Below are 25,112 nucleotides of genomic sequence, written 5' to 3' on the forward strand. Positions count from 1 at the left end.
AGAGAGCGCGTCCGTGTGAGAGAGCAAGGAAGGGAGAGAGAGCGAAGGAGGGAGAGTGCACGTGTGAGAGAGTGAGGGAGAGAGAGTGCACATGTGACAGAGGGGGAGAGAGAGTGCGCATGTGAGGGAGAGGGGGAGAGAGTGCGCGTGTGAGAGAGGGGGAGAGAGAGTGCGCGTGTGAGAGAGGGGGAGAGAGAGTGCGCGTGTGAGAGAGGGGGAGAGAGAGTGTGCATGTGAGGAGGAGAGAGTGCATATCTGAGGGGAAAAGAGTGCGCTTGTGAGGGGGAGAGAGAGTGCGTGTGTGAGAGAGAGGGAGAGAGTGTGCATGTGAGAGAGAGAGGGAGAGAGTGCGCATGTGAGAGAGAGAGGGGGAGAGTGCGCGTGTGAGAGAGAGGGGGAGAGTGCGCGTGTGAGAGAGAGGGGGAGAGTGCGCGTGTGAGAGAGAGGGGGAGAGTGCGCGTGTGAGAGAGAGGGGGAGAGTGCGCTTGTGAGAGAGGGAGAGTGTGCGCGTGTGAGAGCGCGATGGAGAAAGTGCACGAGTGAGGGAGTGATGGAGAGAGTGCGCATGTGAGAGAGCACGCACGTGTGAGAGAGCGAGGGGGAGAGAGTGCGCGTGTGAGAGAGCCAGGGGGAGAGAGTGCGCGTGTGAGAGCGCGAGTGGGAGAGAGCGAGGGGGAGAGAGTGCGTGTGTGAGAGCGTGAGGGAAGGAGAGTGCACGTGTGAGAGAGGGAAGGAGAGAGAGTGCGCATGTGAGAGAGCGAGGGAGAGAGAGTGCGCGTTTGAGAGCGCGAGGGAGAGAGAGTGCGCGTTTGAGAGAGCGAGGGAGAGAGAGTGCACGTGTGAGAGCGTGAGGGAAGGAGAGTGCACGTGTGAGAGAGGGAAGGAGAGAGAGTGCGCATGTGAGAGAGCGAGGGAGAGAGAGTGCGCGTTTGAGAGCGCGAGGGAGAGAGAGTGCGCGTTTGAGAGAGCGAGGGAGAGAGAGTGCACGTGTGAGAGAGCGAGGGGGAGAGAGTGCCCATGTGAGAGCAAGAGAGAGTGAGAGAGACCCTGTGAGAAAGGGAGGAGAGAGAAGGAGTAAGTGAGTGTGTGTGTATGTATATATGAGAGTATGTACAAAGGGACCTGCTGTCCTCATCAATAGTGACTGCAGGCTAACACGGATGTTCAAGAAACAACTAGAAAGCTCTGGTGTGTTAGGATTTGAATAGTCATAGACATGCACAGCATGAAAGCAGACCCTTTGGTCCAACTTGTCCATGCCAACTAGATATCCTAAATTAATCCATTTGCCAACACTTGGTTCATATCCTTTTAAACTCTTCCTATTCATATACCCATCCAGATGCCTTTTAAATGTTGTCATTGTAAGAGCCTCCACCACTTCCTTAGGCAGGTCATTCCATACACGCACTGCCCTTTGCATGAAATAGTTGCCCCTTCAGTCCATTTTAAATCTTGCCCCCCTCACCATAAACCTGTGTCCTCTTGTTCTACTCTTCCCCCAATCCAGGGAAAAGACCCTGTCTATTTACTCTATCCATGCTCCTCATCATTTGAGAAACCTCTATAAACTCACCCCTCAGCTTCCGACACTCCAGAGAAAACAGCCCCAGCCTATTCAGCAACTCCCAATTGCTCAAACCCTCCGATCCTGGCAACATCCTTGTAAATCTCCTCTGAACCCTTTCAAGTTTCACAACATCCTTCCTGTAGGAGAGAGACCAGAATTATACAGAATATTCCAAAATTGGCCTAACCAGTGTCCTATACAGCCACAACATGATGTCCCAACTCCTATTCTCAATGCTCTAACCATTAAAGAAAAGCATACTAAACACTTACTTCACTATCCTATCTACCTGTCACTCCATTTTCAAGGAGCTACGAACCTGCACTCCAAGGTCTCTTTGTTCAGCAACACTCCCTCGGGCCTTACCATTAAGTGTGTAAGTCCTGTCCTGATTTGCAGCACCTCACATTTATCTAAATTAAGTTCCATCTGCCACTCCTTGGCCCTTTGGCCCATCTGATCAAGATCCTATTGTACTCTGAGGTAATCTTCACTGTCAATGTTTATGTCATCTGCAATGTTTATGTCATCTGCAAACTTAGTAACTTATACCTCTTATGTTTGCATCCTAATCATTTATATAAATGATTGAAAATCAGTGAACCCAGCACCGATTCTTGTGGCACACTACTGGTCACAAGCCTTCAGTCTGAAAGGCAACCCTCCACCACCACCTTTTGTCTTTGACCTTTGAGCCAGTTCTATATCCTTATGGCCACTTCTCCCTGTATTCCATGTGATCTAACCTTGCCAACCAGTCTACAAGTAGGAACCTTGTTGAACACCTTACTGAAGTCCATATAGATCATGTCCATTGCTTTACCATCATCAATTATCTTCGTTACTTCTTCAAAAAAATACAATAAATTTAATGAGACATGATTTCCCATGTACAAAGCAATGTTGACTCTCCCTACTCAGTCCTTGCCTTTCCAAATACATGTAAATCCTATTCCTCAGGATTCCCTCCAACAATTTGCCCACCACCGATATCAGGCTCACTGGTCTATAATTCCCTGGCTTTTCCTTACCCCTTTTTTTAAATAGTCGCACCACGTTAGCCAACTCCAGTCTTCCAGCAATTCACCTGTGACTATCAATGATCCAAATACCTACAGGAGTAGCAAAGTCTTGCATTAATTGTGTAGAATTTGGTTAGACCGCACCTGGAGTATGATATGTAGTTTTGGTCCCATTACCTTAGCCATGGAGAGAATACAACAAAGATCCATAAAACATAAAAATCCAAAGTATTGCAGATGCTGGGTCAGAAATAAAAAATAAAAGTTGTTGGAAAGACTCATCAGAGAGAACGCAGAGTTAATTGTTCTGATCTTGTGACCCTTCTTCAGAACTGTTTTCCCTTCACAGATGCTGCCAGGCCTAATGGGTTTTTCCAGCAGTTTTTGTGTTTTCAAAGACTTGTTCCCAGTCTGGCAGGACTGTGTTCTACAGTTTTCTGCACTCCAAATAGTATAGTCCTGATATTTTTTTAAAATTCATTTGTGGGATATGGGCTTCACATGCTAAGACAGCATTTATTGTCCAGCACTAACATAGAAACAGGAGTATGTCGTTCAGCCCATTAAGCCTCCCCCACCATAGCACATGCACTGCAGCAGTTCAAGAGGGCAGCTCACCACCACCTTCTCAAGAATATCCTAGTTTTGGAAAATAAATGCTAGCTCCTCCAGCGACACCTACACCCATGATTGAATAAAAAATATTTAAATACAATCATGTCTGATTGAACACTTCAAATGTCTTTTACTCAGCCAATCCCCATATGCTGTACATCACCACTCAATCTTTCTTAATAAGACAGTCCCTGCATCCCCACAATCAGCTTAGTGAATCTTTTCTGAATTGCTTCTAATGTTTCTATATCCCTTCTTAGATGAAATCAAAACATCATCCAGATGTAATCTCGCCAATACCTGTACTGTTGTACCAATGCTTCCTTTCTTTTATACTCCATTTTCTTCTGAATTGCTTGCTATATGTTTAGCTAACTTTTGATATTCATATGCAAGGACACCCAAATACCTCTATACTGCCATTTTCTGCAGTCTCTCTACTTTAAGTAATACTCTGGTTTTCTACTCTTCCTGCCACCCACATTATACTTTTCCTATCCTATTTTCATTTGCTCACTATTTATATCTCTCTGTTGACTCTGTGTCCTCCACACAGTTTGCTTTCCTACTCTGTATTGTCAAAAAATATTACATCAACACAGATGGGCCCATCATTTAAATCATGGATATAAATTGTAGATAGCTAAGGCCCTACCATTGTATCTTTTGGCACATCACTAGATGCTGACCAAGTTTCGCCAAATTAGGCTAGTCCCATTTGCCTGGGTTTGGCCCATATCCCTTTAAACTTTGCCTATTTATGTACCTGTCCAAATGTGTTTTAAATGTTGTAACTTCACCTGTATCTACCACTTCCTCTGGCAGTTCATTCCACATACAGACCACCCTCTGTGTGAAAAAGTTGCCCCTCAGGTACTTTTTAAATCTTTCTCCTCTTACCTTAAAATTATGCCCTTCAGTTTTGAACTCTCCAAACTAGGGAAAAAACTTCTGCTTTCACCTGATCTATGCCCCTCATGATGTTATAAACTTCTACAAGGTTATGAATCAAACCATCCACTTCCAGTAACATCCTTGTAAATCTTTTCTGCACTCTGTCCAATTTAATAATATCCTTCTATAGCAGGGTGAATATGGGCAGCACGGTGGCACAGTGGTTAGCACTGCTGCCTCACAGCGCCAGCGACCCGGGTTCAATTCCCGCCTCAGGTGACTGACTGTGTGGAGTTTGCACGTTCTCCCCGTGTCTTGGGTTTCCTCCGGGTGCTCCGGTTTCCTCCCACAGTCCAAAGATGTGCAGGTCAGGTGAATTGGCCATGCTAAATTGCCCGTAGTGTTAGGTAAGGGGTAAATGTAGGGGTATGGGTGGGTTGCGCTTTGGCGGGTCGGTGTGGACTTGTTGGGCCGAAGTTTCCACACTGTAATGTAATCTATTCTAATCTAATCTAATTAAACTGTACACAGTACTCTAAAAGTGACCTCATCAACATTCTGTTCAACTGCAACATGGCATCCCAACTCTTGCAATCAATGGTCTGAGCAATAAAGTCGTGTGCCAAACATCATCTTTACTGTGTACCCATGATGGTGCAACTATCAAAGAACTATGTACCTGAATGACTCGGTCTCTCGGTTCACCACTCCCCAGGGCCCCTCTTTTATCTGTGTTAAGGCTGCTCTTGTTCATCACACCTCACATTTATCTAAATTAAACTCCATCCACCACTCCTTGGCCCAACTGATCAAGATCCCTTTGTAATCTTAGACAACCTTCCTCTCTGTCTACCGTACCACCAATTTTGGTTGTCATTCACAAACTTACTAAGCATGCTTCCTGATAGAAAGAATGCAAAAGTAAGTGTTGAATTGTTATTTTTCAGACTGGAAGAAAATATTTGTGGGGTTCTGCAGGAATATGTATAAGGATAATTACTATGCTTAATTCTCTAGACTTGACTGAGAAGAACAGAATTTCAAAGTTATGTTCTCCGTAATTTAAGAATGATACAAATCTTGAAAGTATTGTGAATTGTGGAGAATATAGCGTTGGACCCTAAGAGAACATAGACAGGATAGTGAAGTGGGCAGACACATGACAAGTAAAATACCATGCAGAAATGTGAAATCAAGAAGAAAGGTGGAGTTAGAAAGTACTGTACCTCATATTTAAGGTGGCAATGCAGGTCGAAAAGTGGTCAATGAGGCAATTCTGGGTTGTATAAATAGAGGCATTGATTTCAAAATCAATAAGTTACAGTGAACCTTTAGAAAATATTATTTTGGCCTCATTTGTAATATTCTGTTCAATTCAGGGCACGACACTTTAGGAGGAGTGTGAAAAAGATTAGGGAGAGTACAGAAGAGATTTCCAAGAATTGGTTTAGGGATGAGGGTTTTCACTTACTTCGATACTTTGGAGAAGTTGGGACTGCTGTTCTTAGAAAAGGGAAGGTTTAAAGGAAATTTGATGGGTATTCAATCATCAGTGATCTGTCCAGAACAAATTAAATGAAACTGTTCCCACCAGCAGATACAGATTTAAGATAAGCAGTAAAAAAATTCAAAGGCAAAATTAGGTAAATATTTTTCATGGAGCAAATGATTTGGATCTATATTGCAATACCTTGGAGTGTGGTGAAGGGAGATTCAATTGTGATTTATAAAAGAAGATTAAATAATTAGCTTAAGAAGAAAAGGTTTATAAGGCTACTGAAAATAAGACAGTGGAATGGGATGAGTTGAGTTGCTCTTGCAGATAGCAGGCTATTGGGCTATAAAAAGCTTACATGATGAGCTGAATGGCCTCTTCCTGCTTGGAGCTATTAAATGATTCTTTATTATTAGTCCATTGTTAACAAACATCAGAATGATCAAAATGACACTACACGCTTGTTGATGTATGATAACTGCCCCGCAAGTAAGGGGTCTGATGAACTTAATTGCAAATTAAATGTAAATAATATTACATTGAGTTTGCCAACTTAACATGTAACTTGTACAATTAAGCACTGATCTCAGGATGACCATTCACATTGAAAGTATTGGGTGATTTTGTAAACAATAAATGGTTATCAAATGATTTATTATTGACTGAATCTTGAAATTGGATGATAATCTTGAAATTATGCCAATGTATTTATTATTATTGATATACCATTTTAAAAGAAACTTCACAGCATTATACATGGTATCAAGACCAAGCACATCATTGAATTCAAGCAGGGTGATGTTGGAGGAGGGAAGAACAGGGAGAAGAAAGAAAAGGAATAAAAGGGATAAAGGAAAGGATTTTGGTGGAGGGTGGGATAACAAAAATTGGAAAGTGATGGAAAAGTGTCTGCCAAATGTGGGCTAAATGACTCAAGTAGGTATGGAAGACTCATCTAGGGGGTGCAGGAGGGGAGAAATAGAGACAGGCCCACAAACTCTTTCAACCAGTGAAGGGAAAACAAAGGAAATGAGGAAGAGCACAAAACTTCATTCAGGAGGTGACATGTGATAACTATTACTATTACACCAATGGCATGTTTTTCATTGAAAATTGTATGGATTTATTGTTGATAATCTGAGGAAAATACAAACATTTTAATGTATTACATGTAACATGTCTTGTTGTACAAATCCATGTAGCAGAAAAGACAATGTGTTTGTATATATTTGGGTTATTGTTTTAGTTATAATTAATCCATGACTCAGGGGTATAGCCAATCGTGACCTAATGGCAATTGTGATGAAGAAGTTTCTAAAGAAATCTTGTCTTTTGTTTCACAGCAGTTATTGATCTGATTAAAAAAAACGTTCTTGTCTTTTGTCTCTTTCCTAACCAGGAACTAATTCCGGAATTCTATTATTTACCTGAAATGTTTGTGAATAGTAACAATTATAACCTTGGCATCCGAGAAGATGGCACTGTTGTTTCTGATGTTGAGCTTCCAATGTGGGCAAAGAAGCCAGAAGATTTTGTCCGCATTAATAGAATGGTAAGAATGATATCTGATTCTTGTATTGGATAAACTGCAAATAGCCTTTTTCCAAACTACATATGGCTAGACATTTCCCAGAGACTTATTCATTTAACCTTATTAAAGCAGTGTGTTCAATACTAACATGGTTTTTGTCTGACCTCTATGATGTCACCAAAGGACAGAAGTAGTGAGTGCAGCTGATAATGTTACATGATTGTTGGGTTCATCAATCATAATTTACCAGCTTTAAAAAGCTACTCACAGATGTGCATCTGCAGTATTAGTCAGCCATTCAATCCCAGCAGATTTTTTTCTGTGTGGCAGCCATAAATAGAACACATTCAGCTTGTTGTTCAAGAATACTAAAGATGTGAATGCAAAGGAAACCAAGGATAAGGAATTGTGGGAATTTTGTTTTTTGTTTCAGTTTACCTTCCAAATTACAATGCCCTTAATCATGCTGTTTGCTAATAATAATTCAGAATTTCAACATTTAACTAACCATCTTTACTTGCTGTAAGTGTTTAATTCAAAAGGAGTATATTAATAAAAACGTTTAAAAATTTTGGTTAAAGAATTCTAAGTAGTTAGATTTCAGATTCTCATCTGAACCAAATCGGTGGCTATTTTCAAATAAGACAGCTGTTTGCATGACTTGACTCTAAGCCAGCTGCATTCAGCTTGAGTTCAAAGTGCATTTGAACTATGCTTGAAACTGGCAAAATAGAAGGAATAGATATTAAGTAATTAATTTATTGTGGTTATAAATATTTTAAAAATCTATTTCGAATATTCATTATTTCCTACCCAAATATTATTTATATTTTGCTATACAACTAAGAGCATCTTTTAATCTTAAAAACATATTGTCATGTGCCTTGCCCTGACACTGTTCCTAATGGAAGTGAAATATTTGTTCCTTTTTCAGTGTGGGCTACTGGAAGGTGAACTCGATTGGTCCATTATATTTTTGCTGTCAGCTTCATGCACTTTCTCTGTAAGGCTGCTTTTGGGTTTCCTCAGTATCTACACTTGCCTAATAGATCCCAGTTATTTTCCAGGTGTAAAACCATAGCAGGTAGCATTGCCTAAATGCTCTGTAGCACTGAATACTAGATACCAGTATTCTTTCCCAGTTACATAAATTTAATAATACATCTGTATTTCTATATTTCACATAATATAGAGAATAACATTTTAAAATTCTGGAATGCTATATTCTAATGATACTTTTTTTTTAATGCTGTTTCATTGCAAGATGTGACATTACTAATATGGTCCCTATTTGTTGCTCTGCCCTAATTTCCCTTAAAGTGATCTTCCTGAAATGCAGAAACATCTTTGTGTAGGTGCACCTCCAGTGTTTTAGGAGTGAGAGTTCCAGATGTTTGGCCAGTAACAGTGAAGGGGTAAAGATATATTTCCAAGTCAGGACAGTATGTGACTTTGAAGGGATCTTGCAAGTGGGGCTGTTCCAATTGCTCTATTCTCCTCTTTCCAAGTTTTGGGTTTGGAAGGTGCTGTCAAAAAAACCCTAGTGAATTGCTATAGTCTGTATCTTGCAGATAATAGTCAATGCTGCCACTATTACCTAGTGGTGGAAGAAATTATTGTTAAGTAGATGGAATATCAACCAAACAGGTAGCTTTGTTCTGGGTGATGCTGCCTTAATTCCTTATAGGACAATAGAATAGCTTTGAATGATAAGGTGACATTTCCCTGTACTCTGTGTATTTGTGTGGCAAGTTCAATTATGTTTTTTGCCAATAATAACTCCTACAATGTTGATAATTGGAAGTTCAGTGATATTAATTTTGTTGAGCATTAAATAAAGTTGTGTGTCAGTGCAGCAGTCCAAAAGTTTATGAAGTATTGTGCACTTAATCACAATGGCCAAGTACATGTTTTGTGATGGTTAATCATATACTTTTATAATACAGAAGGAGGCCACTTGATCCATTGTGTCTGTACCAGCTCTCATAAGAGCTACACAGCTAGTCCCGTTCTCCAACCCTATCTGTAGCCCTCTAAATTCATCACTTTCAAATAAATCTCCAGCTCTCTTTTGAAACCTCATATGGAATTCACCTCCAGCACTCTCCCAGGCAACACCTTTAAAATCCTTACAACCCTCTCAGCAAAGAAGTTTCACTTCAGCTCAGTCCTAGCTGTATTGCTGACAGTCTTGAAATTGTGATCCCTAGTTACAGCAAGTGGAAATAGAATATCATTCTTTATCCTGTTAAAATTGTTCATAATTTTGTACACCTCAAAAGAGTCACCTCTTAATCTTCTCTGCTTCCCTGCTTTTATTCGCTCTGTTTCTATTTATTAACCCAAGGATCTTATAAGCTTTCTTCACATTTATGTCAGCTTGCCTGGCTACCTTCAGAGAATCATTCACATGAATCCCAAGGTTGCTGTACTCCTGTACTTTCTTCAAGTTGCACCATCAAGCCTGTATTGTCTCACCATGTTTCTTCTATCAATTTCTTCTCACATCTCTCTGTATTGGAATTCATATTCTAGGGTGCCTGTCCATTTGACTACCTTGTCAACGTCCTCTGAAGTCATTCAGCATTATCCTCATGATTCACTATTCTCTCTAGTTTAGTATTGCCTGCACATTTAGAGATTTTGCCCTCAACACCCATGTACAAGTAATTTTTGTGACTCAGAAAAAGCAGTGGTCCCAAAACCAATCCCGAAGGAGCACCACTTTCAACTCATTTACAATCTGAAAAATGCCTATCTCTACCTACCCTCTGTTTCCTATCTTTTACTGAATTCTAATCCATGCTGCCAAAGACCCATCAATCCCAAACATTTCTAATTTGCTAACCAACCTGCCATTTCGCACCATATCAAGTCCTTGTTGAAAGTCCAAATATGCCTCATCCACTGCCTGTGTCACCTTGTCAAATAACTTAAATTTATCAGACCTGACCTGCCATTGACAAAGCAATGATGACTGGTATTAACTTATTTTTCTCAAAGGGTATATTTACTTTATCTGGTAGTATGGCCTTATGAATTTTTCAATATTCATGTCAAGATGATAGATCTGTAGTTTTCTGGGTTTTCATTTGCCCCTTTCTTAAACATAACAACACATTTGCAGTCCTCCAGGTCCCTGGGACTAATCCTGTGTTCAGAGTGGCCTGGAAAAATTTTGTTAGCAGTTTCACAATTTGCACCCTTACCTTTCTCAGCAATCCAGGAGGCATCCCATCTGGGCCACGCAACTTCTTTATCTGGAGAGCTGCCAGCCATTTTAACATCTCACTGTCAACAGCCACATTTTCAACTGGGCTATTGTCACCACCTTCAAATTTAGCAAAATATTCATTTAGTACTTCAACCATATTCTTTGCTTCAGTGAGCAGTTTACCCTACTTGCTCCTTATGGGCCCTACTCTCTTTTTCACTAATCTTTTATTATTAATATTTTTGAGGAATGTTTTACGATTTGTTTTAGTGCAGCCTGCCATCTTTTCCTCATGCTTCCTCTTTGCTTTCCTTATTCCAGTCTTAGCCTCTTTCTGTATTTGTGGTACTCTTCATGATTTCTTTTGCAACTTTGATTCTGGTATGCAGCATATGCCTTTTTCTTATTCCTTATTTCCCACCTCTGAATAATAAATAAAAAACAACTACTCATATAAAGTGTTCCCTTAACCAATTAATTAAGTTTGTTTCAATAATTAAATATTAATTATTGGGCTCCCACCTAAGCCTATGATATTTAAGTGAAATTTTAATTGGCTCATGACAAGACCTGTGTCCCTCACCTGGGCGAAATCACACTTTTGGAGCTTCCAAACAATTGCATTAGCTGGTTGCTCTTTATTTCCACTAGCGGCAGTGGCCTGGAGTGGCACTACAGGCAGACACCGGATTCCAGGTCCTGGTGTGTCCAGGCTTTATCACCCACCTCCACAGGATGCCTTGTACACACCTGGTGCGGGACAGATTCTTAGTGGAGAAGGTGAGGTATTTGGGGGAAGCGAGCATACTCAGAGATCATTCATATATTGAATGGGTCACCCAGTGTTGAAGGTGCTGTGCTCCCTCATCTGTTTCAGGCCTTTTGCAGCCATGTGGCTGCACGACTCTGAGGAAAGATAAGGTGAAAGCCCTGCTACAACTGACCTCCACCATTAATGGCGGAGAATCCAGGTCAAGGGGCAGCAGGTTGTCATGGCCTGACTGCAAAAGCAGACTGTTCTCTGACTTCAACTCTGTGTTAACAGAGGATTTCACTGGTCCTCAGGACTTGGATATGGGATAGTCCACATTCTGCCTGAGGAGAAAAAACTGGTATAGGTGTAAGTCCTTTCGCTAGGCTGTTCTGTAAAGTGATACCTAGGAGAACCTAATTGTGGATTTATGGTGAAGAAAGGTAACCAACCTCACTTGAGGACAGGCAGTATTTTCCCTCCTCTGGCTTACCACAAAATTGAGACCTCTCTGTCCCTGTAAAATTGCATTTGATATAATTTAGAAATGCTATCTTTTCAAAGTGATCAGATCCAACCATTTTCCAGATTCAAGTGCGTTTACTATAAAGAGAGAACTAAGGAAATCAATAAATGTATCTGAGTGTTGTGCAATTTTATGATTGTATTTGATAACATGTTAAATGAATATTGTAAACAGATATTGTTAGTTATCCAATGTTTGAATAGTCTTGAAAAGTGTCCATATTACAGAGAAGGAAGTGCTGGATGTCTGAAAATGCATAACGGTGGATAAATCCCTGGGACCTGATCAAGTGTACACCAGAACTTTGGACAAGTTTGGGAAGTGATTGCTGGGCTGCTTACTGAGATATTTGTATCATTGATAGCCATATGTGACATACCAGAAAACTGGAGGTTGGCTAACATGGTGCTATTATTTTAGAAAGGTGATGAGGAAAAGCCAGGGATCTCTAGACCAGTGAGCCTGACAGCAATGGTGGGCACATTGATGCAGAGGATCCTGAGGGATAGGATTTACATGCATTTGAAAAGGCAAGGATTGATTAGAAATAGTCAACATGGCTTTGTGTGTGGAAAATCGTATCTTACTAACTTGATTCAGTTTTTTGAGGGTAATGAAGATGATTGATGAAGGCCAAATGGTGGACATGGTCTACATAGGTTTTAGTAAGATGTTTGACGAGGTTCTGCATGGTAGTCTGATTAACAAGGTTAGATTGTATGGAATACAGGGAGAACTAGCCATTTGGATACAGAACTGACTCAAAGGTAGGAGACAAAGGGTGGATGCAGTGGATTGCTTCTCGGACTGGAGATCTGTGATCAGCAGTGTGCTGCAAGGATCGGTGCTGGGTCCTCTACTTTTTGTCATTTATATAAATGATTTGCATGTGAATATAGGAGGTATGGTTAGTAAGTATACAGATAACACCAAAGTTGATGGCATAGTGGACAGCAAAGAAGGTTATCTCAGAGTATAATGGAACCTTGATCAGATGGACCAAGGAGTGACAGATGGAGTTTAATTTAGATAAATGTGAGGTGCTGCATTTTGGAAAGGCAAATCAGGGCCGGATTTACACATTTAATGGTAAGGTCCCAGGGAGTGTTGCCAAGCAAAGAGACCTTGGAGTGCAAGTTCATAGTTCCTTGAAAGTGGAGTCTCAGGTAGACAGGATAATGAAGAAGTTGTTAGGTGCACTTGCCTTTATTGGTCAATGTATTGAGTGTAGGAGTTGGGAAGTCATGTTGCAGCTGTATAGGATTTTAGTGAGGCCACACTTGCAATACTGCATTCAATTCTAGTCTTCCAGCTATAGGAAAGATGTTGAAAACATATCGATCTGGATCCAATATACCAACCACTACAGCGGACAGCTGAAACTGACAACCGGAAGCGGCAGGGACAGACCACTATAAACACCGGAGGAAACATCAAAGAAGCGCTTCGCAGGAGGCTCCCAAGCACTGATGATGTCGCCTAGCCAGGGGACGAAACGTTTGCAACAAAAACTTCCAGCTCGGCGAACAGAACCACAGCAACGAGCACCCGAGCTACAAATCTTCGCACAAACTTTGAAGATGTTGAAAAACCTGAAAGCTTTCAGAAAAGATTTACAAGGACGTTTCCAGGGTTGAGGGGTTTGACCTATAGGGAGAGGTTGAATAGACTGGGGCTATTTTTCCTGGAGCATCGGAGGCTGAGGGGTGACCTTGCAGAAGTTCATAAAATCATGAGGGGCATGGCTAGGGTGATCAGCCAAGATCTTTTCCCCAGTATAGGGGAGTCCAAAACCAGAGATTATAGGTTTAAGGTGAGTGAGGAATTATTTAAAAGAGGCCTAAGGAGCTGTGTTTTCATGCAGGGGGTGGAATGTGTATGGAAGTAGCTACCAGAGAAAGTGTGGTTGAGGCTGGTACAATTGCAACTTTTAAAAGGCATTTGGATGGGTATATATAATAGGAAGAGTTTAGAGGGATGTGGGCCAGATGCTGGCAAATGGGACCAGATTAATTTAGGATATCTGGTCGGCAAGGACAAGTTTGGCAAAAGGGTCTGTTTCTATGCGGTACATCTCTATGAATCTTCCTCTTTCATACCAATTATGACTTTTTAAAAATGCTTAATACATATGGGTTTTCTGTTTTTAGTGGTGAAATAATCTGCACATCAATGGAAGCAATTAGAAGGAAATGGCTAGATTCTCTCATGTTGGAGATGGTTATGGCCTGGTACTTGTGCGGAGTGAATATTACTTGCCATTTGTCAGCCTAAGGCTGAATGTTGTCTTATGTCTGGCTGAAAGCATGAAATGTTAAACTGAAATTCTGACTGTTGTTTACATGGATGTTCCTTTATCAATTTGTTGTTTGTGGAACCTTGCATTATCTGTTGTATTTGGCTACTTAACAAGAAAGTACACTTTAGAAGTAATCCTTTAACTATGAAGCATTGTGTGACATTCTTAATTTTTGAAAGGTGGTATATATGATCTTCATTTATTTTTCTTCCTTTCTTCACTCAGGCAGTTCAGTTGGAAATCTGGCCTTATGTATACCATATAACTAAGCCATCTCAAATGCATTTGCTTTGCAAATGGGACCAGTGATTACTGCATGCCTTGTGTGTTGTCAAATTGTAGTTTGTCCTTCAGCCATATGATTTCTCTGCTATGACATGATCAAAATAAGCAATGCTACAGTAGATAAATATCACTGAAAATGCTATTAAATTATTAAGTTTGATATTATAGTATATAATTTTTTAAAAATGAAAGCAATATTATTTTGGTGGGTCACTTGTCAGCTATTTCAAGGATTACATTATATCTCTGGATTGTTTTAATTCTTTTATTAAGAAGTTTTGCTCTAGTGTTGTTGCCAAACTCATCCATTTTAGAGAAATTACTGCCCTGTTGAATAGAATCCATAGAATTGTTTTAAGGTTCGGAAACATCAGCCATGTTTAATACAGTGTCCAGTAAGTTGGCCCAAATGCTTTGATCTTTGTCTTCATGTGACTATCTGTCTATTGTTGTCGGTTCCAGAGAGCCGCTTAAATATGATGATGGCAGCTAAAAATGTCAGCATAATTCAATGAACTGTGCTGACTTAACCTTGAGGATGAGTGCATTATGATGATTTGTATTTTCTAATTCTTAAATTATTCGTTGAGCAGAGAAAATAAAAATGTATGAGGTCAGAGAATAGTGATTTTATGTGATCAAGAACATCTGTCATACATTTCCTTAAAGGAATAATATTTGTATTTTTGTCTGTTAGGTTCTAAAATTGCTCAAATTTCTGAGCAGATAATGCTAATTATTAAAATTCCCTTTATTAAATGTAAATATCACTGATGTAATAACATTTAATGTTTGCATGAGCTTGGATATTTTGAAGCAAAAGAATAAAAATTAGGTATCTGTGCAATCTTTTAAATGGAAATCAATGCGGTGGTTTCATGAATTAAATTTATCACCATTTATACTGTATTCTGAAAAATGGTAGAGCTATTCCAGTGGAACAAATATCCATTAGTGCATTTAATACTTTTTCTTGGGGGGTAGTTGAGGAGAAGGAAAAGAAACATAAGACGAGCGTAAAAGATGCAGTCTTGATAAATACATTGCAATGTGAATCTTAGAACAATAATTTCGATTGCTTTATTGTTTCATTATTTCTTAATGTTTTTGTGCAGGCTCTGGAGAGTGAATTTGTTTCTTGCCAGTTGCATCAGTGGATTGACCTTATTTTTGGATATAAACAACGAGGCCCAGAGGCAGTTCGTGCTCTCAATGTTTTCCATTACCTGACTTATGAGGGTTCTGTGAATCTAGACAGTATCACAGATTCTGGCCTCAGAGAGGTAAGACCTAATAAATACAGCACGTACAGTAATCATTGTATTTACAGATATTTTGTTTCAAAATTTCTAAAAGTGCTGCTACCAGTGAACTGCCTCAGAGATCTACTTAATAAATACTCTTGAAGAAAAATTTTTTGCATTGAGTATACAAAGTAATTAGTTGAAATAATAGATTGAATTTGCGTCGCTCATTTACAGGCAGGTTTGCTGGCAGTTTTGATCTACTGGCCGGTATATCTTTTTGCATCATGCACCAATCTTGAGCATATTTTCATTGAGGGTGAATCAGGGTGTGTAATGGGGAGCAGGAGGCCATAACGATGATGGCTATCCATCTGCCAAAGGTGGGAAACATAATAGGGTAATTAAAGTGCATCTTAAGTGCAATGATTAGAAACCATCTGAAATTTGCAGACAGCAGGCAGGACCCCTGCTGAGGCCTGAGGCCAAAGCCCAACTGATGGTTTTGGGGAAAAGTTATTGCAATGTCTTGATGTATTCTTTTACCTCTCCCTACACTTGTGATTACCAATGGACTAGAGCATGTCTTGTGGTCACTTTAAATTTTTAAACTTTCTACAGTCTTCAGGATGAGCCTCATTTTACCATCTGCTTCAGCGATGCTCATCTCTTCTGGTGATGATGTGTGTTGTCCAGAGCCTCTGATTGGCTCTGCCTGATATTAAGTCAGAGCTTCTAGAAGGGACCTCTTAATTGGCCATCTCCTCATAAACCTTTGTCAAGGTCCCTCAATTAACATTTCCAGGTTCTCAACCCATTCTTCATCCTGACAGTTGGATAAGGATACAGAAACAGAAATTCAGCCTAGTGTCTCAAGTACAGTATATAGATTGTACATTGTTTCAATATATTTATGCATGTTTATTTATACCAATCTAAAAGCATTGTATTTCTTAACACAGAATTCAACCAATTGTGCAGAAACCTGTGTGAGTGCACTTAGTCTTATTCCCTCTCTTTCACTTTTTTTTAAAATTACATATGCGTATAACTCACATTTATCCAGCTCCCTTTGAAAAATTATATCTAATTCTGATTCCGTCACAGTTTCTGGTAGAACATTGAGTTCTTCAAACCTTTGGACTGATTTTCAACTTGTACTGAATGTTTTTTTTTACCTTTGCATAACTAGAACTGAATTCTAACCGTGGAGGGTTTTAGAACCTCTGTAAAAATTGGATATCTGAGTGTAATCACATGTAATTCACACTGACTCTGTAGAAGTCACGGAAAACCTGTTGAACCCCATACTTTCATGCCATGGAAATTCTTGATTATTTTATGAATTAGGGCAGACCAATAACCACTAATATCATTAATAGGTATATGTTTTTTATTGAATTAATTGTAAAATGGTACAAGATTTGCAACGTTTGTGACAGCATTACAAGTTGTCATAAATAAATAATTGTGGACAATCGTATGAATTTAGAAACCTCTGCCTTTTCCTTTATACCCAAGATATGTTCATTCCTTTTCGCCACTAGCATTGAAAATTACCTGCTTGAACAAATCATCTGCAAGGGACAATTGCAGGCAATTTTGGAATCATAAAGCTGCTCCACGTTGAATTATTGCTTCCTTAAACAGTGACCCTCTGTCCTTTTTTTAATTCCTGTTCTAGACACCTCTGTATGAAGGTCATAACAACATAGTTTTAATGGGCCCTGACAAATTCTTTTGTAAGCATTTTTGCACCATTTAAAGCTGTGTATATGTGCAATGAATCTGCAACTAAAAGACAAAACTCATCATTATCACTAATGTCATGGTGTAGAATTTCATTATATCAAGTAGTGTAATATGAGAACACAAAAAAAAACCTTTTAAACATTTGAGGCTGTTGAGTAAACTTACACTGAGTAGTGTCACACGTGAGACCTCCACAGATAAATATATCTTAATGACAGGTCAATTCATGGAATTGTTAAATTAAGCTTGTAGTTTCTTTACATAGTTTTAAATTGATAAAGTTCATGGGCATTGTTTCCAGCCAGAAGATTTTTTTTGATTTATGCCTTCAAATCAATTTTGTCAAAGTACTGTGCCAGATTTTTTTCATTATTAAAAGAACCACTAAGGGCTTTTTAATATTTATTCAGAACATTATAAATATGTGCCAGTTGGTATGCAAAATGTAATTGAATGTGCTTTGAAACCATACTGCACCAGTAGAGCTGTGGTACTGTACTATGGTCATCCCTCGATATTTACCATCTGTTGTTCACTGAATAACTAAAATCTGCACTACGTTAAAAGGAGAATTATAAATAAAAAAAAACTCAAAATCAAGTAGAAAGCCTGCAGAAGATAACAATAAATTAGACTTTCCAACCATGCAGTACTACTGCATTTGTACAGAAAAAAAACTAGCTTTAGTTTTATGTAGCCATAGAAAACTTAAATCCTGAATATAAGCAGAATGTTTCCTGTTGAAAAACTGAAGCAACATAAATAGGGATGGCAACTAACCAAGTCGTTGTGGTTTCACATCCCATGACTGCCTGCCATTCAATTTTGCCTGTTATATTTGGGATAAATTTTGTTAGCTCTCTGTCAGCCGATAAGTTGAATGTCTTTTTGAAGCAGAACATTCAGCCAAAAGGGAAAATGCTGTCCTTCCTGCCAAAAATATGTCTCTTGTTGGCAAATTACACAGCAACATAGGCATGGGTCATGGAGAAGTCTGCAACCTTGTCTGACCTACCTAATAGATTTTAGAAACATAAGTAAGGGAGAATTAACTAAAAGTGCTTGTACCATATGGGCTCTATCATGCTTCAGTGACACAGGTTTTCTTCAAACATTTAGACATTTTGTTCCAAAGTCCACAAAGAATGCTTTTCAACATACTTTTTTGTTCTTCTTTGATGAGGAGGTAAAACAATGCAATCCATATTTAACCCGATGGATACGAAATGCCAGTCTTTGATTGAGCTAACAGACATGCTTCACCTATATGACCATATGGATATTGACTTGTTTGTTCTAAAAAAAAACTTACTACTCGAAGATGAAATGCAAATGACAATCAAGACTTGAGTGCAAACTGTTTTCTTCACCATGTGTCCTATACTCGACCACTGGAGATATTGACCTATATAGTATGAAAGTATTATAATTGTTTTAGCACTTTGTACAAGCTGGGGCCATTTTACTTTGTTTAACTTATCCAAGAAATGCAACAATACAAAAAGTATAAGAGATTTGAGAGCAGCATGCCATCATAAGACTGATTTAATTGCAAGTCTTTCTGCTGAATAATATCTGCCTGAACTATCAAAACAATTCCTAGGATTACCTTACATCTCAAGTTAGTTCTAAACATTAAATATGATATAAATTATACCACTTATACACAGAAAAGCTTCAGATATGCTTTCATTTAAAATGCTTCAATTGTATGCACAAGCATGCCTTCAAAATTTGTTTCCTGTAATAATAATGGAAGGAAAAAGAGCTCTGGCAGCTTAATTCTGGGATTCTAAATATTGAAATATCTAGAATTGTTCAATGCAGTCACAAGGAAAGAAAACTACACCCAGCATTATGCATGAATTGTAAGGGGATAATATGAAGAACACTCCTTAATGATCCACTCCTTCACTATCACTTGCTTTCTTAATTCTGACACGACGTTTCAAACAGATTTTCTCATTTACAGCTGTGTCTTGGGGGCTACCATATTGGGAAGTGATGGATTCTCTCATCACTTCGATGGAGTATGGGCAGCTTGAAGACCAGTTGTTGACTCTTCAGGTTATGATCATCTTGTATGTGATGTGAAAAAAATCTTGATTTGCAGATCCAATTGCAAATATTACAAATGAGATCACTGTAGAGTAATGGCTTCAAGGCATGCTTTCTGGTCCTGTTTTCCTCAGCTATTGAGGTTGATTAATGACAAGGACTTTTCCATTTGCATCTGTCCAGGGTTTCTTTTTCTCGTGTTGCAGGCTCTGAGATTGGCTCTCAGAATGTTGTTTATGAGTTTGGAATGTGCTGTGATGCAGGTTGCTATACTAAGTTAGTTGATGAATACTACCCTCAGAAGAAATAGAAGTTTGAAATGTTGTCCTTCACTCCTGCTCCAACATTCAAAAAGATCAGGGCTGATATTATTGTGGCCTTAATTCCACACTTCTGCCTCCTCTACTGTAACTCTGGTAATTCAAAAATCTGCCTAACTTAACATTAAATATATTCAGTGATCCATCCTCCATTGATCATCAGAGAAGAGAACTCTAAAGATTCTAGGAGAAGAATCCTCCTCATCTCTGTCTTAACTGGGAAATACCCCAATTTGAAACTGTTCCCCCAGCCCCCAACCAAAGAACATTTTTGGTTCCATGAAAACCTGGTGCAGGATTGAAGCAAAGTCAAACCAGACTCAAAACATTAACTCTTATTTTTTTCTCCACAAATGCTGCCATACCTGTTGCGCTTCACCAGCATTTTCTTTGTTCCTTACTGACTATCCCTGATTAATATGTGCCTCTCCAAGTGCAGGTGTATTCTGTCCCTCAGTATTCTCTTTAATAACTTCCCCATCATCAAGGCTAAACTCACTGGTCTGTAATTTCCTGGTCTATTATTGCTATTTTCCTTAAACAATAGGACAGCGTTAGCAGTCCTCCAGTCCTCTGGTACCTCACCTATGGCAAGGAGGTTTTTAAAGTTATTGCCAGATAACTCCTTACTTGCCTCCTTCAGTGCCCCTGGGATACATTTCATCCAAGCCTGTGGATTTACCTGCTTATAATGATGCTAAAAGAGCTAGTACCTATTCTCTCACTCTGTTAATTTTTTCTTACATTTTACAATTCCTCTACCCTGATGCCTATACATGTCTTGTGTTGTCCTTTTCCATTGCAAAGACTGACACACAATGTTCATAGAGAACAGTTGCCCATGTCTTCCAGTTTACTCACGAGTTACCCCTATGTTTTGATGAAGATTCACTGGATTCAAAATGTTAACTTTGTTTTTCTCTCTACACATGCTGCCAAACTAGCTGAGTTTCTCCAGCACCTTCTCTTTTTGTTCCCCAGAAGATTACCTGGGTTTCTGAATTTTTAGCCCAGCGACAATACCATTGTGCTATGCCCTTGCTCCCAATGGTGAGGCATCTTGGACTTGCTGCTTAATAGAGTCATAGAGATGTACAGCATGGAAACAGACCCTTCAGTCCAACCGTCCATGCCGACCAGATATCCCAACCCAAGCTAGTCCCACATGCCAGCACCCAGCCCATATTCCTCCAAACCTTTCCTGTTCATATACCCATCCAAATGCCTTCTAAGTGTTGCAATTGTACTAGCCTCCACCACTTCCTATGGCAGCTCATTAATGTTGAACATAAATTTGGAAATGTGGAATTCTCAGTTGACCAAAAGTTATAATCTGTCATAATATGCCTCAATAATAATCTAAATATTTCTGACCAGTTTGTGTGTATCTTGATGGCTGAAGAAATCAAATTCCCAAATCATTGCAGAGAATATGAAGATTGTTACCAGTGTTTCAGACAACATGTTTAGGTTTGCTTGGGTGCACTGGTTTATGGTAAATTAATTTCACTTTATTATGTAGGCATTTTATGATCTTGGATGGAACACCCAGATTTTCTTAAATCTGGTTAGAGACTTGTAATTCTTGTTTTAAAGTAGATAAAATTAGAAATCTTGGTTACTCGCTGAGAGAAAAATGCCACACAATTTTAAACGAACAGAAGTTTTTTTTTTAACCATGCAAGTTATCAAAGGAAACAGTCAATATTATCTATTTTACATTTGAACTTTCAGAATTAGGATGAATTACCAGACAAACTGTGGTCAAACATGCCACAAACTGCACGCTAAATGACAGACAAAACCATGTTGTTCCAGATCTTCTGAGTCTGTATCCCACTGGATTCATAAGGCTACACCCCAGCGGCTAATTAAAGGCACTTTTCCAGCTGTTTAGCTTCTCTGAGCAGAACATTCTCAAGGAATGCTCCTGGGCTTCCTTAAAACTACCACTCAAACAGCACAGATGGACTTCTCTGCCCCAGCTCCAGGCTGCACCCAGTGCTAACTGCACTTCAGATATCTGGAGTTTGCAACCTGCTATTGCCTCTGCAGCTCTAGACTGACAACTGTCCTTTTAAAATTTACAGGTGTCCCAATATGTTCTGAGGCGTGGTCTAATGTATCAACCTTGGTACATTCTCTGTCCTAAATTTCAGTTTCCAGTCAACTAAAGATCAGCCTCTCAAATGGAAACTTAGCATGACTCTACACCAAAATATCCTAAATTATACATACCCTCTGATTTTGCATAAACAATATGTAATTGTTAATTTTCAGTGAATATTGTATGTCTGTGTCATTGATCCTGATCCAGTGTACCCATTAAATGTTTCAACCGTAAAGAAATAAGCCTGGTCCATCCTACTGTGTGGTTATGCTTAAAACAAAGTGTTGCCTTGTCAGTGAAATCTAGCAAGATTACTGCATTTTTTGGAAGAAAAATAATTGTGTATGCAAATGTTTAATTGTCTTGGTAAAAATTACTGGCCTGAAATTCCACTGTGTAGATATTTAACATGTTTGTCTCAAGTTTCTGTCTCTGCTATTGTAATGAAGATGTTAACCCATTAGTTTATTTTTCATTCCTTCATGGAATGTTGGTATTGCTGGATGGGCCAGGATTTTATTGTACAGCCCTAGTTGCCTTTGAGAAGATATTGGTGAGCTGTCTTCTTGAACAAGTAAACTCCATTTGATTTAGGTAGACCCACAATCAATGTTCCCAATAATTTTCTTTTCCCTACTGTGCAGACCTCTGTACTTGGCAGTGACTTTTGGAATCATACATCAATGCTGTGAACAGCTTCAGCACACTAATCCCCAAGCACAGACTCTCAGAGTCTCTGTATGCGTCTCGCCATAGAGCTGAGAGGGAACATTGCCCGTAATGTCATCAGGAAGAGACCTAATTTGATAAATCATTGATGCAGTGTTCTGCAAAAATAAACTACAGATAAAGTATAATTTTGTGAGGTCCTGTTCATTGCAGAGATGCTGTAAAATGAAGTCTTGGTCACTCGTTAAGTTCAGATTGCAATAAAGTGGTATAATGTAGAAAATCCAAGTTGCAACATTCTACTTGGTTGTTGTACAAAGTTCAGGAAGGCTTTCCCTTGCTCATATATAAAGATTGAATTTAAAGACATCAACGTCTTGCTTTTTTCTTTATTTTACAGGTTTTAGGCACTGTTATGAATCTAGAAAAGCTATCAGGAGGTAGACTTGATTTTCATCTAGGTTTTGGCTGCAGCAGAGTATACTAATGGTATGACTATGCTTGTTACCTCTCATAACATAGGAAACTAGGGCATGGATTATAAGCTCTAAGTTTTTAACAGGCATTGAATATAGCTCACTAATATAGATAAATGTCTATACATGGGCACATCTAGGCTCACTTTAAACATTTCAGTTACAAATAGTGGTATACTTTCAATAGCATGCCTCAGTTCAGGTAATCCCTATAAAATGGCATCTGAAAACTTTTATACCCTCATGTCACATGCTCTGATAAAGTGACAATATCTTAATCATGTCTCTTAAAGGCATACTAAGGTACTGATTATGCGATTTAACAGACCTTCCTTCTTTTTTTCAGATATGCAAAAGATATCCCAGATGTATATGATTGTACAGAGGCACAAGTCAATTTAATTATTAGATAAACAGGTGGAACAGACTTCACAAAACTATCATTTCAAATTTCAGTGTAATGTTGTGAGGTTTGACAACTCATTCTGAGCTGATGATCATATACAAATCTGGAGAGATAGGCGTTGTTTTTGGTTACACTTGTTGTTTAACAATTTGGTTGTATTATTTCTGGTTGCTGTCACTCAACATCACAACACAATCAGTTTTCTTCCTGACTCTCTTTGTGAATGATTGGCATGTTGTACATTGGTCTGATCAGGCTTCTGTTACTTCACAATATAACATCATGATTGTAATTAATTTGCCTGATATAAGCCGATTGCATATTCTGGAAACCTTTGCTGGTCTCCAAGTATTTGTATTTGTATTTCTAGCTCTTACTGTGACCAGTGTACAGTTTTGATAGTTTCCTTTACCTCTTGCCAGGTATCTCTTTCATTAGGACTGTGTCTTTGAAGAAGAATGTCATGTATCTCAAAATATTTAGATAAATGGTTGCTGGTAGGAGTCATTCACAATTGCCTTCTAAATGCAAATTATGCTGTGAATGGTAATCCTTTCTCTATTGGTGTTGCATGAAAATGTAATAAAACAATTCAAATATCTTGTCTTTGAAAGCGTTACTAATGGATTGTCATCCATTGTCGGACACTACCTGACCCAATAATCTGAATACCTTAAAACAGCATGCATCATGTCAGTCATGTTCACCCATGTCATTTTGCTAAATCATCAAACAGTGAGAAATTTGGACAAATAATAGAATGCAAGGATAGTCATCCTCATGAACTTTGAATCGGTCTGTTGTTACTTTCTTCCCAGGAGTGAATGGAATATCATGTAAATGTAGAGGCTTCCTCTGCAGCTGGGTTTCATACATTTGGTATAGTTAATATGCATTCACATGTTGATGAATATCCAGATTCATCCCTGGCCATTACATAGATTTATGGCCTAGTGGCCTTATATGCTTAATATCGATGTGCCCTTGGTATTACATGGACATGACAGCTTGGTGTAATGCTTAAATATTCAGACTCATTTTCCCTCAAAAGTGACTTGTTATCATGTACCAACTTCATCTTTGTATGGCAAAAATTAATAACTTGTTTCAAGTAAAAGCAAAATCCTGCAGATGCTGAAAACTGGAAACAAATACAGAAAATTTATGAATAAGATTCATATTGAACTTCAAACATTAACTTTTTCTTTCTCACTGATGGTGCCAGACCTGCTGAGTTTCTCCAGCATTCTGTTTTTATTGCAGATTTCTAGCATGTGCGGTAATTTATTTTAATTTTTATTGAGAAAAGGGTATTATTGGATTCAAAACATGCTTTCTCCTTCGACAGATGCAGAGACTTGCTAAAATTCTCCAGAACGTTTTCTTTTTAAATCTTCTCCAGCTCATCCTTAATACTTGCAGGCCATTCCTGGATAGGATCTTTTGCAACTCTTGGAATTGTTCATCTTCAGTAATTGCAGATTGTAACTGTTCACTCTTGCTCTGAACAAAGCATAACAAATCACCTTTAAAAATGACTTAATTAGCCTTCATAGTCAAGAATGTCTTGGTCTTTGTGTGGATTGGATCGTCTGCTCAGCTTGTCAAACACAATTATCTTGGTTGAAACTTTATTGCTGGAACAGCACAGCAGGTCAGGCAGCATCCAGGGAACAGGAGATTCGACGTTTCGGGCACAGGCCCTTCTTCAGGAATTATCTTGGTACCCTGCTAATATCTCACTTCAAAAAAATACCCTTGGATGTTGTTGACTGGTTTATTTGCCTCATGTAGCCTGTTATGTCACAATGGGTGTGGTTTAATTCTCATGAATTGTGACTACACCAAGATATTTTCATTCCAGTAGTCTGGCCA

At 38.9% G+C, this 25,112-nt stretch overlaps 1 protein-coding gene across 5 annotated transcripts in view; it reads left to right on the top strand.

Moving 5' to 3' along the window:
- LOC122551068 (neurobeachin) overlaps positions 1-25,112 on the top strand; it is a 991,558-nt gene that overhangs the window by 916,612 nt on the left and 49,834 nt on the right. For all 5 annotated transcript variants that reach the window (XM_087988254.1, XM_087988250.1, XM_087988251.1 and 2 more), the window contains 2 exons: positions 6,996-7,148; positions 15,318-15,485. In XM_087988254.1, the coding sequence (XP_087844380.1) occupies positions 6,996-7,148; positions 15,318-15,485 (321 nt within the window). The remainder of the gene's footprint in view (positions 1-6,995; positions 7,149-15,317; positions 15,486-25,112) is intronic.

The sequence above is a fragment of the Chiloscyllium plagiosum genome, unplaced genomic scaffold (genome assembly GCF_037043375.1).
Source record: "Chiloscyllium plagiosum isolate Xiang-an unplaced genomic scaffold, Cpla_swu_hap1 HiC_scaffold_6, whole genome shotgun sequence".
In the NCBI taxonomy this organism is placed as follows: Eukaryota; Metazoa; Chordata; class Chondrichthyes; order Orectolobiformes; family Hemiscylliidae; genus Chiloscyllium; species Chiloscyllium plagiosum.